The sequence below is a fragment of the Mangifera indica genome, chromosome 1, assembly GCF_011075055.1.
Source record: "Mangifera indica cultivar Alphonso chromosome 1, CATAS_Mindica_2.1, whole genome shotgun sequence".
Classification (NCBI taxonomy): Eukaryota; Viridiplantae; Streptophyta; class Magnoliopsida; order Sapindales; family Anacardiaceae; genus Mangifera; species Mangifera indica.
The window spans coordinates 28,376,240-28,391,673 of NC_058137.1; the positions used below are offsets into that span (position 1 = coordinate 28,376,240).

Here is a 15,434-nt window from a genome sequence, read left to right on the forward strand (position 1 = left end):
ATAAGTAATATTGTAGATAAAATTAATAGTATTATTGTATAATTAAACAAACTAATTTTGAACTGAATTACCAACAAGCATAAACAGTATAGTTTTGCTTTCAATATTGTCAAATTAAAGACATAACTTCAATTATAAAAGTAGTATTTTTTACCTCTTGTAATTATCTTGATGTATATTAGTCAAGTGGAGGAAGAAACATTACAGGAGAAAAGTGAAAACAAGCACAAGACATAAGTCAGAAAGGTAGCTTTTCCTAGCACACAAGGGAAGTTTTGACATGCCCGTAAGTCTTCGTAGCAAGACAAAACATGTCATTGTAAGGTTTAGAAGAGGAATTAATTGTAAGCTTTATGTTAGGATCCTAAGTAGGATTTTAAATTCCATATTAGAAAGTATAAACTTTTAGTGTGAAATTTATATAACTTTAGACTTTTTAATCTTAATAAACTACATCAAAGAGATAATTTAACGACTATAAAGATTTGACAATTAAAAGTTTACACAAAATATATGTCTACACACTCTTACAAGGTGATTGAGGGCAAGGGAAGAGGCAACGTTTGTTATAAAGAAATTTGAAAACAAAAAGCACCCAAAGGCTTCATGAAAACATAGACAATTTGATCATTGTAACTATCAAAGTTATCTTAACGTCTCCCATTTGTTATTTGCTCTCGCATAAAATGATAATTCAATTCAATATGCTAAAGTCCGAGCATGAAAAACAAGATTGAATGTGAGATGAATAACGCCAGAGAGTGGCCGGCAAGAAATAATGACTGGAAATCATCAGATAAATGGAGAATAGGATGGGTAATTCAAGCAGGGGATTGTTGAGTCAAAGAAGGATCAGTAGAATCACCTGGTTCGTGAGTAGAACCATGTGGTGTGTGCCACTAATCTGAATCCAATGCACATGTTTCATCAAATTTGACATGCTGAGCAATGTAAATTTTATTGGTTGGAGGGTCAGACACCTAGCTATGGACAAAATGTTTATGAGATGGACCAAGATGGACAAAAGGTTTACTAAGAAAGGAAACTTTATAGTTATGGTATGGACGAAGAAGTGGAAAACTTAAGCACCCGAAAAATTTTAAATGAGTCAAATCTAGGCCTCCGGATGAAAAGAAGATAAAAGGGAGAATTGTCTTTGAGAATTGGAGTAGGCAAATATAGTCAATGAGAGACTAGATGGCACCAAAGGCATAGGACCAATAACAAAACGGTACAGGACTGTGAGCAAGAAAGGTGAGATTGGTATCAACAATATGTCCAATATTTCTTTTGGTAGTGTTGTGTTGTTCATGTGTATATAGACATTCTAGGTGATGAATAACTCCATGGCCTCGAAGAAAAATTATAAAGTTCTTGGTATTGGCCGCCCCAATTTCAAATAAAGGCTTTTATAGATGTGGCAAATTGTTCCTCAACAAAAGCCTTAAAATTTATAAAAGATTTATAGAAATCATTTTAATTTTAAGAAAGTACAATCAGGTATATCTAGTATAGTCATCAATAAATAAAACGAAAAAATAATAATTAATATTGGATAAAATAAGGGAAGTGTCCCATGCATCAAAATGAACAATCAGAAGAAGTTCAGTGCCATGTTGAGCAATTGAAGCTATAGGAATACAAGCTAGCTTTTCTAAATATTGAGACGAACACAGAGAATTTGGAGAAGTAGAGAAGACGATAACAAGTGATTATCTTGAATTATTTTGGTCGTGATATGAAACTTAGGGTGGCCTAGCTAGCCTAGGATGCCGTGCATTAAAGGGAGTAATACAAGCTACATGAACTTCGTTGGATCGTGCTTTTAGCAAAACATATAGGCCGTGCTCATTCATGCTTTAGAGGAGTTTCCACTTGGTTGTTTGATCCTTCACAAAGAGGTAAGAAGACCAAGAAGCATGAGTTGTCACAACAACATGATAATAAAATTTTGGAAATATTAGGGACATCCAGGATGTTTTAAGAACAAACTTTTGAGAACTAGAGGGTAGAATAGCATTTCCAGTGTGAGATATACATGCGCAAACCTTGACTATTACCAACCCGTTGCTGATTTGCACCAGTTAAATTTGTTAAATTTGGTGTTGTGTGATGAGTAGCATTAGTATCAACCATTATGAGAGAACGGACAGAAGGCTGAATTGTTAGGAGAGAAGGCACCTATGACAACTACATTTGCCAGTGGAATGAAATTTCAATGTAGTTCATTTCGACGTCGACATCTATTGTATGATTGCGAATGCCACAAATTTGACAAGGTTCATGATTATGACATAAAGACAAGTATGGTTATGAAGGTCTCGGAGAAGAAGGATTGTTAGTTGGGATATGTAAGAATGGAGTCGACGATGTAGAGGTTGATTTAGGTGGTTTGTGTGCAAGATTGGCAAAAGGATAATGGGGGATAATGGGTCAGGAAGTAGATTTAAAGCAGTAATGATGCTATGAAATTCATGATCAATATTGCGATAAATGATGGTAATGAATTCTGGGAAAGACATGGACCCTCTAGTGTAGTGAGTTCATCAACAAAAGATTTGGCATGCTGCAAATACTGAGACAATGAGATCATTTCTGTCAAAATCCTTTGACGATTTTGATAGATGGAACCAAAGGTATTGGCAAGAGCACTCTATATGGCTTGTGATGAGGTTAAGCCAATGACATAAGAGAAGACTTCCTCAGAAAGAGAAGATAATAGGACCCAAGAAAGAAGCATCAAATTCTTCTAAAGCCATTACTGAAATCTAAGGTGTTGGGGGATAATTTCATGTGGTGTTGAAGTTGTGGTAGAGAGGGGTAGATAATCCATTGATGAATCCCATTAAGTTTTGATGAGAAGAGGAAGGAATTTTGTTTTCGATGCAAAAAAATTTTTATTCATAAATTTTATAAAAAGATATAAGAGTTATTTGATCGAGTTTACTTTTGTTTGTCGTAGTTAATTTAAATTGATTAGATTGAAAATATAACTCTTAACTATATGCGAAGAAAGTTATTCGCGTAAGATTTTTTTATTAAAATAAAATAAAACAAAATATAAAATAAAAGTTGACCACACACATCATGATATAATACCCAGCTGCAAGGTGTTTCAAAGTTTATTCAACAACAAGAGAAGAAAGCTTAATTGTCCGGCAGGGTGGTATACAACAGTTCCCACCATTCATTATAAAGATAAAAAGACGAAAACAATGACAAATTAAAACATGAAAAAAAAAAAAAAGAATAGAAGGAAACTGCATGCCCTTCATCTCTTCTCCATCCAGGCTACAGGAGAACACATTTGCAGGGGGCTGAACATCCACTGAGAAACACAGCTGCAAGCAAAGGAAACCCTAAATTAAAAAGCTGACACACACTACAACTTTACAACAAAAATTGTATAAAAAATTGTAAATACTTAAGTTCAAAACCCTCTTCTGATCTGAACCTTATATGAACAAAAGACACTGTTGTGATCTTGGACAATAAGAAGAATCAAGTTAGAGAAAAAGTATCAAAGTTAATTAATGGTATCTTTCATCAATACAAGACCTGTAATAATAATAGTGTGCCTCAGACTTACATTCAGTGGCTACTGGCGGCCGGTCTGATGAGGCGGCAGGGGGCGGTGATCCATCAACCAATCCGGTGGTGGCCAGAAAATGCTATGATATTCGGGGCGACTTTCGATAGGTACATCAAAGTTGTCTTCGACATCGAAGACACGAACTTTGACATCTTGCAACAGAAGTCTTAAAAATTCATCACCCTCTCTGTCATCAGCATCGCTGTACTCCGGATACTTCACTTCATCCACAAAGATGATGCGATTGCCTTTAATCCCATCAAAGTCCGAAGCATCAATGGCGAACGACCACTTGCGGCTGAGGACTAACACAGTATCTCCCAAGTCGTCAACGTCCTCCCATTGATTCTCGCCGTCCTCCATCTCCTCCAGCCGACAAATTTTGAAATCCACAAACACATCCTCTCGAACACCAGGCCTTTTGATGAAACTGTCGGTGGAGTTAAGATAATAGACTTGATCATGACACACAGAATAGTCTCTGCCCACCAAAAGAAGATCTCCACCTGACTTTACAAGGTACCAATCGCCCATAAATGGATAAGGAGACGGAATTGTGATGCTGTCGTGACTCCATTCATCGGTTTCAACTACAACTCCGAAACGATCAACACCGTAGACAAAACCATTGTAGCTTGCGAGGTCGCGATACTCTATATTTCGATACAAAAGTGACCAATAGTCTTCCCCGACTGTTATTGAACATAAGCGAGAGTCACTTATCACATAAAATCTCTTATCAGATTCAAAATCTGATGATAAAACTGCCTTGTGTTCGAGTTCTCTGAGGTCATTAGCGCCGCCAATTAAGAATTGTTGAGGATTGTTGGGTTCATTTCTGACCCAACTAAGAGTGAAACTCTTAGTCACTTCAGTGACGCGAAACCCGAGCGAGTTGAGCTCTTTGGGGAAGTATGCCTCTGTCAAATCTTCAATTTCTTGCATTGTGAATGGATTAAGAAGAGAGAACTTGCCTTGTTCGCCTGATTCATTCACCATGATCAACCAACCGTCGTTCGGAGGGCCCTCCGGATCTTCCAGACGGTAGATCGTCGATTGAAATAAAACGTACCTATAGCTAAACTGCTCCATCACATTAATGTTTGATGGAAAAACCATTTCTTTGGGCAAGAGATGTTTGTCTTGGGGAGGGGGAACGGGCTTTCTCCAGGAATGACAAACAGCCCGGAATCGGAGACGGTCTGAATGGGTATCAAGGCATTCAGAGATGGTGAGAATGGCATCAGGAGTGAGATCAGCCCAAGAAATATTGGAAGGACTCATGTTTCTGGCTCTAAGCATGTTCGCAAACCCTAACTATGAGTGTTGAAGAAGGTGGATATCTCTGTGTTCAGTGTCCAAGAGAGGGGTGATATTTGTAGGCCAGAAGAGGTCCAGCTGACGGATGACCACTGTGTGTCAGCCCTGTCATTGTAACGTATGAGGCGTTGGTGAGATTCTATTTCCTGAAAAATAACAAAAAAATGAAGAAAAAACTTATTGTTTATTTCCATGTAATTAATTAATAATTACACTTGTTTGGTATTTTTCATGATAATTTCTTTAAATTTTTTATAAATTGAATTAAGAGAAAATTGTGACAAGCTGAAGAGATTGTGATATATAACAGTTGATGTGGAGAAGACTAATGTAAAGAATTAATAATGATAATGTTGATGATGGTAGCGATAACGAAAAAATTACAATTCAAATTTAAAAACTTTATGATATAAACAGTGTGAAAAGGAAACACAATATGTTATATATTGAAATTAATCTATAAAAAAAGTGATTTTATGCTTAGCGTTATTGTTTAGTTATGTAGGTAGAAAACTCTACCTATTTATGCATGTCGCATGCAAAAATTCATTATTTCAAGTAAATAATTCTTAGAATTATTAATTTTTTAAAATAAATATCGATGAGTATTTATAAGTACTAAAAATGAATTAAAATATTTTCATATGTAATTTTAAGTATTATAAAAATGAAAAATATATATATATACACACACACATGTAATTAGTTACACTTGAATATATTGCCATATGAGATCCAAAAAAATCTGATTATGAAAAAATGGTTAAAATTTTAAAAATGTTACATATTGCAAAGGGTTTTAGAAAACGAAATATCAAAAGTAATATATATATATATATATATATTAAGAATTTTCTTTGAATCTTGTAATAGATTAATAATTGATAACTTATGATCAATTGCGTTTAATTACCTAAATAGAAAACGCTACGTATTTATGCATGATGTATACAAAAATCTACTATTTCATATAAAATAACTTATATACAAGTTACTAAATATAATACAATGATCCTATCGGTGGTTGTGGTGATGGTAATGTTTGCGATAATGGCGGAACATATAACTCAAAGTACTAAAATAAGCTCATGTAAAAAGAACTTATCCATAACCTACTAAGGGGGTATTTGGTTTGGGGAATTATTTTATTACTAAAATGAAAAGATTACTTTAAAAATAAATTACTTTGAATATTACTGGGTAAAAATTATTACTATATTTGATAAAATTTAATAAAAATGAGTAGGTATAAATAATTATTATGTTTGGTTGAAGGTAATAAAAGAATTCTAGTATATTATTTTACTTAAATGCTTAATTATTTTAAAAATATTTTTATGTTATTTGTTATATTAATTAAAAATGTGATTATTTTTACCTTAAAAAATTAATAAATAAAAATATAATTATAATAAAATTAAGATTACTTTAGTAATCTTTTAGTAGCTAAGGTAGAAGTGGTAATCAGATTACCTCTTATATTACTTACCACATCACCATTAGTAATAGAAGATTACTAAAATATTTTATTATTTATAAACCAAACAAAGAATATAACTAATAAAAGAGATTACTAGAATAATTTTTATAAGCATTTGACCAAACAACCCCTAAAAATAATATAATGATCATAAAGTATTAAATAAGTGGCAATGAGATGATAACAATTGTGGTAGGGGGAAAAATATAACTCAAACATAATTTTATGTCGTAAAGAAGGGTAAAAAAGGAAAAACGAGATATTATATATTATAAATGATCTTAAAAATAGTAATTTAATGCTTAGTATTGTTGTTTTGTTACATAGATAGATAATGCTACGTATTTGTGCATGCCGCATGCAAAAATTTATTATTTCATGTAAATAATTCATATAACTATTGATTTTAAATAAAATGATGAGTATATATAATTAAGTACTAGCTAGAAATTCAAAAATATTTTTAAATGTAATTTTAGGTATTATAAAAATAAAAATAAATAAATACCTCGATAACTTATGATTGCCCTTAACTAAATAAATAGAAAATGCTACGTACTTTTGCGTGTCAACATGCAAAAATTTATTATTTCATATAAATAATTCATATGACTATTGATTTTAAATTAAATGATGAGTATATACAATTAAGTACTAGCTAGAAATTCAAAAATATTTTTATAAGTATTATAAAAATAAAAATAAATAAATACATTGATAATTTATGTTTTCGCTTCATTAAATAAATAGAAATCTTTTCGTACTTGTGCATGCCACATTAAAAAAAACTCAAATATATGTTACCATATGTAATATATAATGATCATATATAAGTATTACAAATGAAAAAAGTCTCTACATTTTTTCAAGTATCATAACAATAAAAGGAAAGTAATCCTATATGCTTCATAAGGGAGTATTATATTTGAAATTGAAGTAATTAAGTACCATATTTTTGACCACTTTCATATATAAGTAGATTTAATAAATTAAATCAATGCCATCAGAACCAAATAAACTAAATTGATAACAATGTCTTAAAATCTTAAGATTGCGTTGGAACAGACTTCTTTTTCTAAGGACATTGAAAGTTGTATGTGATCCTCAAAAGTTAAAAAACTTATAAGAAAATAAAAAAAAAGAAGTAAATTAAAAAAAAGAAGAAGATAAAACTATACTTATTAACTTATTTATATAAGCTGAAAAGTTAATTAGTATAATCGATAGAGAAACGAGAAAGTGACATCAAAATCAAAGCAAATTAACAAACCCTCTTCTTGAAACATAAACTTAAGGAGCAAAGCTCCAAGTTTAGCTACATATAAGTTCTTTATTAAAGGTAAATATATAAGATAAAACATAACACAAACACTAAAACAACAATAATCTAGGCATGCTCATTGAGACGATGAATCCACTTCAACATTGCATTCCTAGCATCTTTCACTTCTCAAGGGATCATCTTCATCGACAGAAACCTGCCACAGATTAAAGGGTTTCTTCATATATTATCAGAATGACTGAATTTCATTTCAATAACAATAAGTGCTTTCTTACCTAGAGTACTGAAGCACCAAGTTCTGGCCTGTTTGTGCCTTCAAAATGTTCAAATTGCATAAAATTGTTCAAAATGATCAAAATATAGACTAAATTTATCTCTTTGAAGAGAATAAAATGTAAAATTAAGATGCTTCATAAGAGAACGGATGAATTTATTTATACCTTATTAAGCTTATGACTTCATCCTGAAGATGAAGATGAAGATGAAGATGGAGCCGATGATGAAACACCCAGATCGGACAACGACGAACTCAGATCATCAGCCGGTGGTGGCCTCATGAGCCAAGCCGGAGGTGGCCAGAACATTTGAAAATAGTTAGGGAGAGCCATAAGGGGTGCACTGCTTCCATTTGCTAAATCATACACACCAACTCTCACTCTTCCATCGATTAAAGATTCCATCACTTGGCCATGATCACGTAAACCCCGAGCATAATCAGTTAAAGTTTTAATTTCATCCACGAAAATGATCTTATTCCCTCTAACGCCGGCAAAATCAGAAGCTGAAAACGCATATGAAGAATCACGACTGATGAAAAAGATTTCATCTCCCAAATCGGTGACCTCCCTCCATCTAGCTCTATACACACCGTGACGATCATCCAACTTAAACACTTTGAATTGCACTGAAAGTGGACGCCTTGGATCAAGATTAACATTGCGTAAAAGGGCTAAATGAAAAAAGACTTGGCCATCGCAAGATTGAAGATCTCTAACTACAAAGTAAAGATATCCACGGGATTTTACCATGTACCACTCTCCGTAGCGAGGTAATGATCGAGGGACCGTCAGAACTGATCTAAATGTTTTGTCGTCGACGACTTTGACGATGCCATCTCGATCTACAGTGAAGAAATGGTTCTTGTAGCGTATAAAATCATTGATTCCATAGCGTCTTTCCACCGGCCGCCATATGTTTTCACCAATTGTGACGCACAGCAGGTCTGTTTGTTCGATGAGGACGAACTTTTTGTTTGAATCGAAGAGGCTGGACAAGCCCACCTCGAAGAAATTCCTGGAGATACGATGGTCTACGTTAGGGCTATCGTTTTTCAGGAAGAAGTTTTCGGAAACCTTTGAGACGCCTAAGTTGAGCAGGTTTAAATTCTGAGGAAAGACTTCGCCGTCAGGAAGGTTGTGAACGGGGGAAGTTGAAAATGGACTAATGAGACGGTATTTGTTTTCAACTGGCTCACTGACCTTCATCAACCAGCTCTTTTTGGGGAAGGTATTAGGGACTTCAAGGCGAAGGACTTTGGTTTTGAACAAAGTGAAAGGAGCCATAGGAGGGCTCACAGTTGGAGCATTATTGATAGGACACAGTATATGTTTGGGTAGTGAAGGAGGAGGTTTCTCAGAGCGAGGAGTCAAGAATCTCCATGAGTAACACACAGCTCGAAATTGGAGCGTGTCAATGCGGGTATCCAGGCGTTTTTCAATGAGAGAAAGGAGGTCTGGTGGGAGATCAGCCCATGAAATTCCAAAAGTTTGAGCCATTTTTTTAATTCTCTTGGTGATGAGAATGAAATAAAGCTCAACCCTAACCGTAACCCTAATAGTTTCAGAAGAGGAAGATAGATTGAAGGAGGCAGAGATCTCTATGGTTACTGTTGAGGGATGTATTTATTAGGCCGCAGAGGTCCAGTTGCCTCCATTTGGAAACAACCGGTGTCAGTTTCATGCATGTTAAAGCTTCTAGATTGGGATTCATCTGGTGGATTTTGTGGAAGATTTTGTACATGGTTTTTATTTGTAAGATTTTTTTGTCCTCTAATTCTAAAAATTCGATTGGGGAATGGTTTTTATTTTTAATGTTTTGGATATGTAAAAATCTCAGAAAAAAATTGATTAATAGTAGGTAATTAATTAATATAGATACATTTATACAAGGTGGTACTTAATATTATTTGAGTTTAATCTAAATGGAATCTAACCTTATCTACTAATAATTCTTTTGTTAAGACCATCTTGATATAATGACCATGCTTAAATGCATTTTGATTCACGTATTAACATAAGTCAAGCTAAAGATTATTAAAGAAGATCCTATTATAATTTTATCGAAGATCCTCAATGAAAAACTGTTAAAACAATTAATTATATTTTTTCATAGAAATTATTGACTTAACTTCACATTCAATAAGTTAAGTTAATAATTAACAACTTAAAATCAATTAATTAACCAATACCAAATATCGATTCGAATCAAATTAACTTGATTTGAATTTACTGATTCTAAATTTAAAAGTGTTTTCGCTAGAAGGCTAAATATCACCAAGTCGACACTAGGCCTAGTGAAAATTGGCGTGGTCCTCATGTTACCGGCTGTGCTATGCTAAGACCTCTAAAAATGCGGGCTCCAAAGGACTATATCGGCCCACAAATTTTGATTAATTTTTTGCAAATTGTATCAAACTGATCTATGGGCCTTCACGTGAGAGTTCTACATGGACCGATTCATTTACGGCCTTGACTGGACTCGTAATTTTGTGAACTGAACCAAACTTGGGTAATGCACAAAATTTATGGGCCGCCACAACCACACCCTGATATTTTATAGCCATTTGTAAATATCAAAATGCACATAATATTTTATCGGCTTCCAAATGAATCTGAGGTCAGAAGTGTGTGGATATTTGACCCTATAGTTTGTCAAGAGAACATAAAGATTCCAGTCTGTAATAAAACTTTCAAGTTACTGCCGCTACTGTTTTAAAAGATGTGGACAAAGAAAATGCCTTCCATCTTTTACCCAGAAAACTCAGACAGGTAAGGGAAATGAAATGACGGAGACAGTAGCAGAGCAAGAAAGAAATATAAGCTAAAGCTTTTAGATATTTTTCTGGTTTAGGGTTTTTGGGTATATTCTCTTTAACTCTTTCATTCGTTTATCTGTGAAACCATGTCACTTTTGTCTCTCTTCCCAGTTTTCAGTAGTAACCCAAGAGTTCTTCACTCCCCACTTCACTCTGTTGGTCAGACGAGAGCTAAAACTCGCCGTTTTGTGGCCTTATCCACTCACTCCAACGCTAAGATTATTAAGACTAACAGGAAGTCGAGGTATGGACGGCAACTGTCTATGTATGATAATAGTGAAGAGGATATAGAGGAAGAGGAGGAAGAAGATGAAGATGACGTGGAAGAAGATGATTGGTTGGTCGATGATGATGTGAGTTTTTGTTTCTTCATTGTTTTGCTGTTGTTAGTTTACTCTTTTAGGTGGCTTTGCTTGGCTTTGCTTTTCCAAAGCTAAACTTTTTGTTTTCGTATTTTAATTTCCCTCCTTTTGTAAGGTTTTCTTGTAAGTGTTTTCCGGTTTTTTGAAAGCAGAAGCTACTTTCTTTTTGCTGAAATTTTGGTTTTTGAGAGCCAACTGGGAATAATTCACTAATAGAATTTAAATTTTGTATCTTATTGTTTCTCTTTCTTTGGGTTCATATAGTGCTTTATTTTTTCTAGTCGTCAGATTGGTGTGGTGGTGTCTTCAAGTCTTTGTCTTGGTTGGCATTATGACGAAACAATTATTTTGCATTGAAAGTCATTTCATTACCTCAGTTCTGCATATCAATTAGAAATTCATCATTTCCATTGTAGGAGAACTTAGTTTCCTAGTGTTGTTCCAAAGCAACATGTTGCTGATTAGCAAAGACTGTGCTTTGATATCCATGATTAAGGTTACCGGAATTGATCCTATAGCATTTGGGCATCTTTCTTGTTTTACATGTTAATATGTTTTTTTTTTTTAATTTATGTTATCTACAATTTACCTGGATTCAAAGATTATTATTGTTTGTCATGTCTTTGGTTCTTACGGTTAGTTGTGATATTTTCTTCAGGATGACTTTGCAGAAGTTAAGGAATATGTTGTCAATGGAAAGAAGTATAAGTCACAGAAGAGATGGAATTCTAAAATAGGTATGCTTTCAAAATAGCTTCCCAAAAAATTTAGGAAGAGACTGGTTAAAACATAACTTCTTTTGTTCAGGCAGTCAGAGATCACCAGTTACAGGCAGGAGCATTGGGTCATTAAAATCTGGTGGAAGCCTTAGAATTGCTGAAAACCAATTGGATGGAAGAAATAGAAGAAATACTCTAGGGAAGAATAGTAATGGAAATCCTTATCATGCTTCCTACTATACTAAGGAAGTTAATTCATTTGATGGTGGAGGAAAGGTATGATTTCTGTCAAGTGTTTTTATGAACTGTGCAAATGGAAAAAGGAGCTTTACATGTTTCCTTTGGTTGCAGCATATGACAAGGAGTTCCATGGAGAATAGATATCAATTGCTATCTGAAGAAATAGAGTTGGATGAGAAATGGCTCCCACTTCTTGATTATCTAAGCACGTTTGGGTTCAGTGAATCTCACTTTATCCAAATGTATGAGAGGCACATGCCTTCCCTTCAGATAAATGTATGTTCTGCACAGGAAAGGTTGGAATACTTGTTAAGTGTTGGTGTCAAACAGAGAGATGTCAGGAGGATTCTTCTGAGACAACCACAGATTTTGGAATATACTGTTGATAACAATTTGAAGTCCCATGTAAATTTCTTGATGAATTTGGGTATCCCAAGTACCAGAATAGGACAGATAATTGTTGCTGCTCCATCCCTTTTTTCTTACAGTATTGAGAAATCACTAAAACCAACAGTGAGATACTTAGTTGAAGAGGTTGGCATTAACGAAAAGAGTATCGGTAAAGTTGTGCAACTGAGCCCTCAAATTCTGGTTCAGCGGATTGATATGTCCTGGAACACTCGTTATCTTTTTCTTTCAGAAGAACTGGGAGCTCCTAGAGATAGTATAGTCAAGATGGTAACAAAACATCCTCAACTCCTTCATTACAGCATTGATGATGGATTACTACCAAGGATAAATTTCCTGAGAAGTATTGGAATGCATAATTCTGAAATCTTGAAAGTCTTGACAAGCCTTACACAGGTTAGTGGCCACTCTTGAGCTTTCTCTTCTTTTCCTTTGAACATCTTCATATCAAAAGAAATAGAGTTGTTTTCTCAACACTCTTTTTTGAATTTGCAATGTATTGTTTACCTTCATTCTGTTTCTCTAATATCATACCATTATCCTTGATTGAATCTATTGTTAAATGTGTTGCAGGTATTGTCCCTCTCACTGGAAGATAATCTAAAACCGAAGTACTCATACCTGGTTAATGAGCTTCGCAATGAGGTGAAGTCCTTGACCAAATATCCCATGTACTTAAGCTTGTCCTTGGACCAGAGAATTAGACCACGACACAGATTCTTGGTTTCCCTTAAGAAAGCTCCAAAAGGGCCATTTCCTCTAAGCTCACTGGTTCCAACAGATGAAAGCTTTTGCCAGCAGTGGGCTGGTACTAGTTTAGATGAATATTTGGCATTTCGGCAGAGGTTGCTACTCAAGGATTTTGCTAATAAATATGATAAACGGGAATAATATATTTTCCCATTTTGTTCTTTGTTTATACTACCAAAGTTTTGTAGTAGCAGAGTTATCATTCCCCAATTTAAGGGACCGGTGAAGCTGGTTTTGTGGAGTGGTTACAGAAGTAATATTAGCACTGGTAAGCCATTGGGTCAATTTCTGTCAAATAATCCTTTGTGTTTTGCATTTTAGAATATAATAGATTTATGATTATGACATGGTATTTGGTGTCATATTGTATGCAGGAGTTGATCCAGATATTTGTTTATTTCACTTGTCATTTAAACTTTCTCTTGGAGGCATTCAGATGAGAATATTTTACTAACTGCTTATGTATGAAGATAAAATATTTCAAGTATAGTACATAAAAACAAGGTTAGTTTTTGGAGATTTGGGTTGGAGTTGTAGAAATTCTAGCTGAATATTAGACGATGGTAGTGTGCATGAATATAAATACTGTTATTTCTTTGGCATGTAATTCCTCACTATTTAAATGTCGTACTAGTTTGGCATTATGCTTGTACACCATTAGATGACTACATTTTTAGAAAGATTCAATTATTAGGAGAAAGCTTTATATTCCTATTTATTTTACATGTTCTACTGTATGCTAAGATCTTTACTGAATTATTTCTGGTAATGTCTCTTGTCTTCAGATCTTCTATGTGTGTAGCACTTGTTACAAATTCGCATTTTCTGATTGTTACCTGACCGATTGCAGGCTGCTGCAGCCTAGTTATATTTTATCAAGAATACTTTTGGAAGGAGCAAGTTGTATAAACTGCAAGTTTTCCCAAACCGATGGACACATATACTTCTTTTTTCTTATGGTTCAAATATAATTATTTTTTGCCCTGCCGATACTTCCTGCTAGATAAAATTATTTTTGTATCTCTATTAAATGTAAAATTGGTTGGACACTTGAAAAAGTGTAAATATGCTTTTCCAGGTTACTCCTTCTCATGTTTTTTATGTGTATTTGTTACCTGGCTGCTAAAGCATACCTTAACCTTTTCTATGTTAGGCTGGATTGCTGATTATTGAAGCAATGTGCTTGTACATGAACAAAAGCATCAGATCTTCTATTTCCTTGCAGAATCCTTCACAAAGTAGAGTACTTAGGCTGTTTTTTTGTCAGTTTTAAGTTTGTTGGTAGGTCTCATCAGAATTTGTTTATCAGAAGGCAGATCTATTGGATTCCTCAGCTGAAAGGTTGATAGTTGTCTTCCTCTAGGAATTGGCCAACTAATGCAAAATATTCAATATTCAATATTCAACAGTTCCTTGGGGAACCAGGAGAGGCAGGATGTCATTTTCAAGCTGTGTTTTTGACCTAGTCCCAGGTGTCTTCTTGTTCCTCAAAATGTGATGTATGTTGTTCATTAATCTTCGTTCTTTCTAGCCTAATGAAGACGCCATTTTCGCTTTTATATTTGGTCAATCTGTTTGTGTAAATGAATTGAATTGCTGAGCTTCAGAGCTTTGAGCTTTCCTGTTAGGTTTTTTACTTGTACATGGATGATAATGACATTGTTGCTCTCTTTAGATACCCAAAAGTGGAAGGGAAAAGAACTCAAGGAAACTATAGTTTTGAGGTCAAAATAGTAGTTGAGATAAAACACTGATTGTATGTGGGTGTACAAGTGTTAGGAAAGTCTCAATCTTAAGCTAGTTTCTAGTTTATTGGGATGGGAGAGAGATCCAATAGCATGTATCCAACACTAAAATTTTTTTTATTAGTTCTCCTAAAACCTTACGAAACTTTCAAGCCATCCGTGGAGCAGCCAAAACAAGGCTGAGTGGCAAGAGGTTTTTCCACCATTTGAAGCATTGCAATGGATTTTAAGTTGAGTTAAATTCAAATGGTTGACTTGAGTTTTCTTATGGGTTATTGATGAGATGGATAGTATTATCGATAGTATAAATAATGACATCCGTGAGAGATTTTAGCTTAGCTACCAAATAAAAATTTTAAGTTAAATTTAATATAAATCAAGTCAAATATCAAATCGAGTTATTTTGGTTTAATTTTTTAATTTTCTTATATCACTATTTTTA

General features: G+C 34.1%; 3 protein-coding genes across 8 annotated transcripts; 1 reads left to right on the plus strand and 2 right to left on the minus strand.

Annotated features, from left to right (window-relative positions):
* Positions 1-3,598: 3,598 nt before the first annotated feature.
* Positions 3,599-4,894, minus strand: LOC123196735 (F-box protein SKIP23-like). The gene has a single exon (XM_044610873.1). The coding sequence runs from the start codon at positions 4,892-4,894 to the stop codon at positions 3,599-3,601; it is 1,296 nt and encodes a 431-aa protein (XP_044466808.1).
* A 3,238-nt stretch (positions 4,895-8,132) lies between these two features.
* On the minus strand, positions 8,133-9,449 carry LOC123196816 (F-box protein SKIP23-like). Its single transcript, XM_044610985.1, has one exon. It carries the CDS (start codon positions 9,447-9,449, stop codon positions 8,133-8,135), a length of 1,317 nt encoding a protein of 438 aa, XP_044466920.1.
* A 1,270-nt stretch (positions 9,450-10,719) lies between these two features.
* On the plus strand, positions 10,720-14,806 carry LOC123229702 (transcription termination factor MTERF9, chloroplastic-like). 6 transcript variants are annotated; one of them, XM_044655629.1, is made up of 7 exons: positions 10,720-11,121; positions 11,789-11,867; positions 11,938-12,125; positions 12,201-12,893; positions 13,071-13,515; positions 13,622-13,751; positions 14,098-14,806. In XM_044655629.1, exons 1-5 carry the CDS (start codon positions 10,855-10,857, stop codon positions 13,386-13,388), a joined length of 1,545 nt encoding a protein of 514 aa, XP_044511564.1. In that variant the 5' UTR covers positions 10,720-10,854; the 3' UTR covers positions 13,389-13,515; positions 13,622-13,751; positions 14,098-14,806. The 6 variants fall into 6 exon arrangements, with proteins under 6 accessions (XP_044511564.1, XP_044511568.1, XP_044511575.1 ...); XM_044655633.1 differs by having other exon boundaries at positions 10,728-11,121; positions 14,033-14,806; XM_044655640.1 differs by having other exon boundaries at positions 10,728-11,121; positions 14,401-14,806.
* The last annotated feature ends 628 nt before the right edge of the window (positions 14,807-15,434 follow it).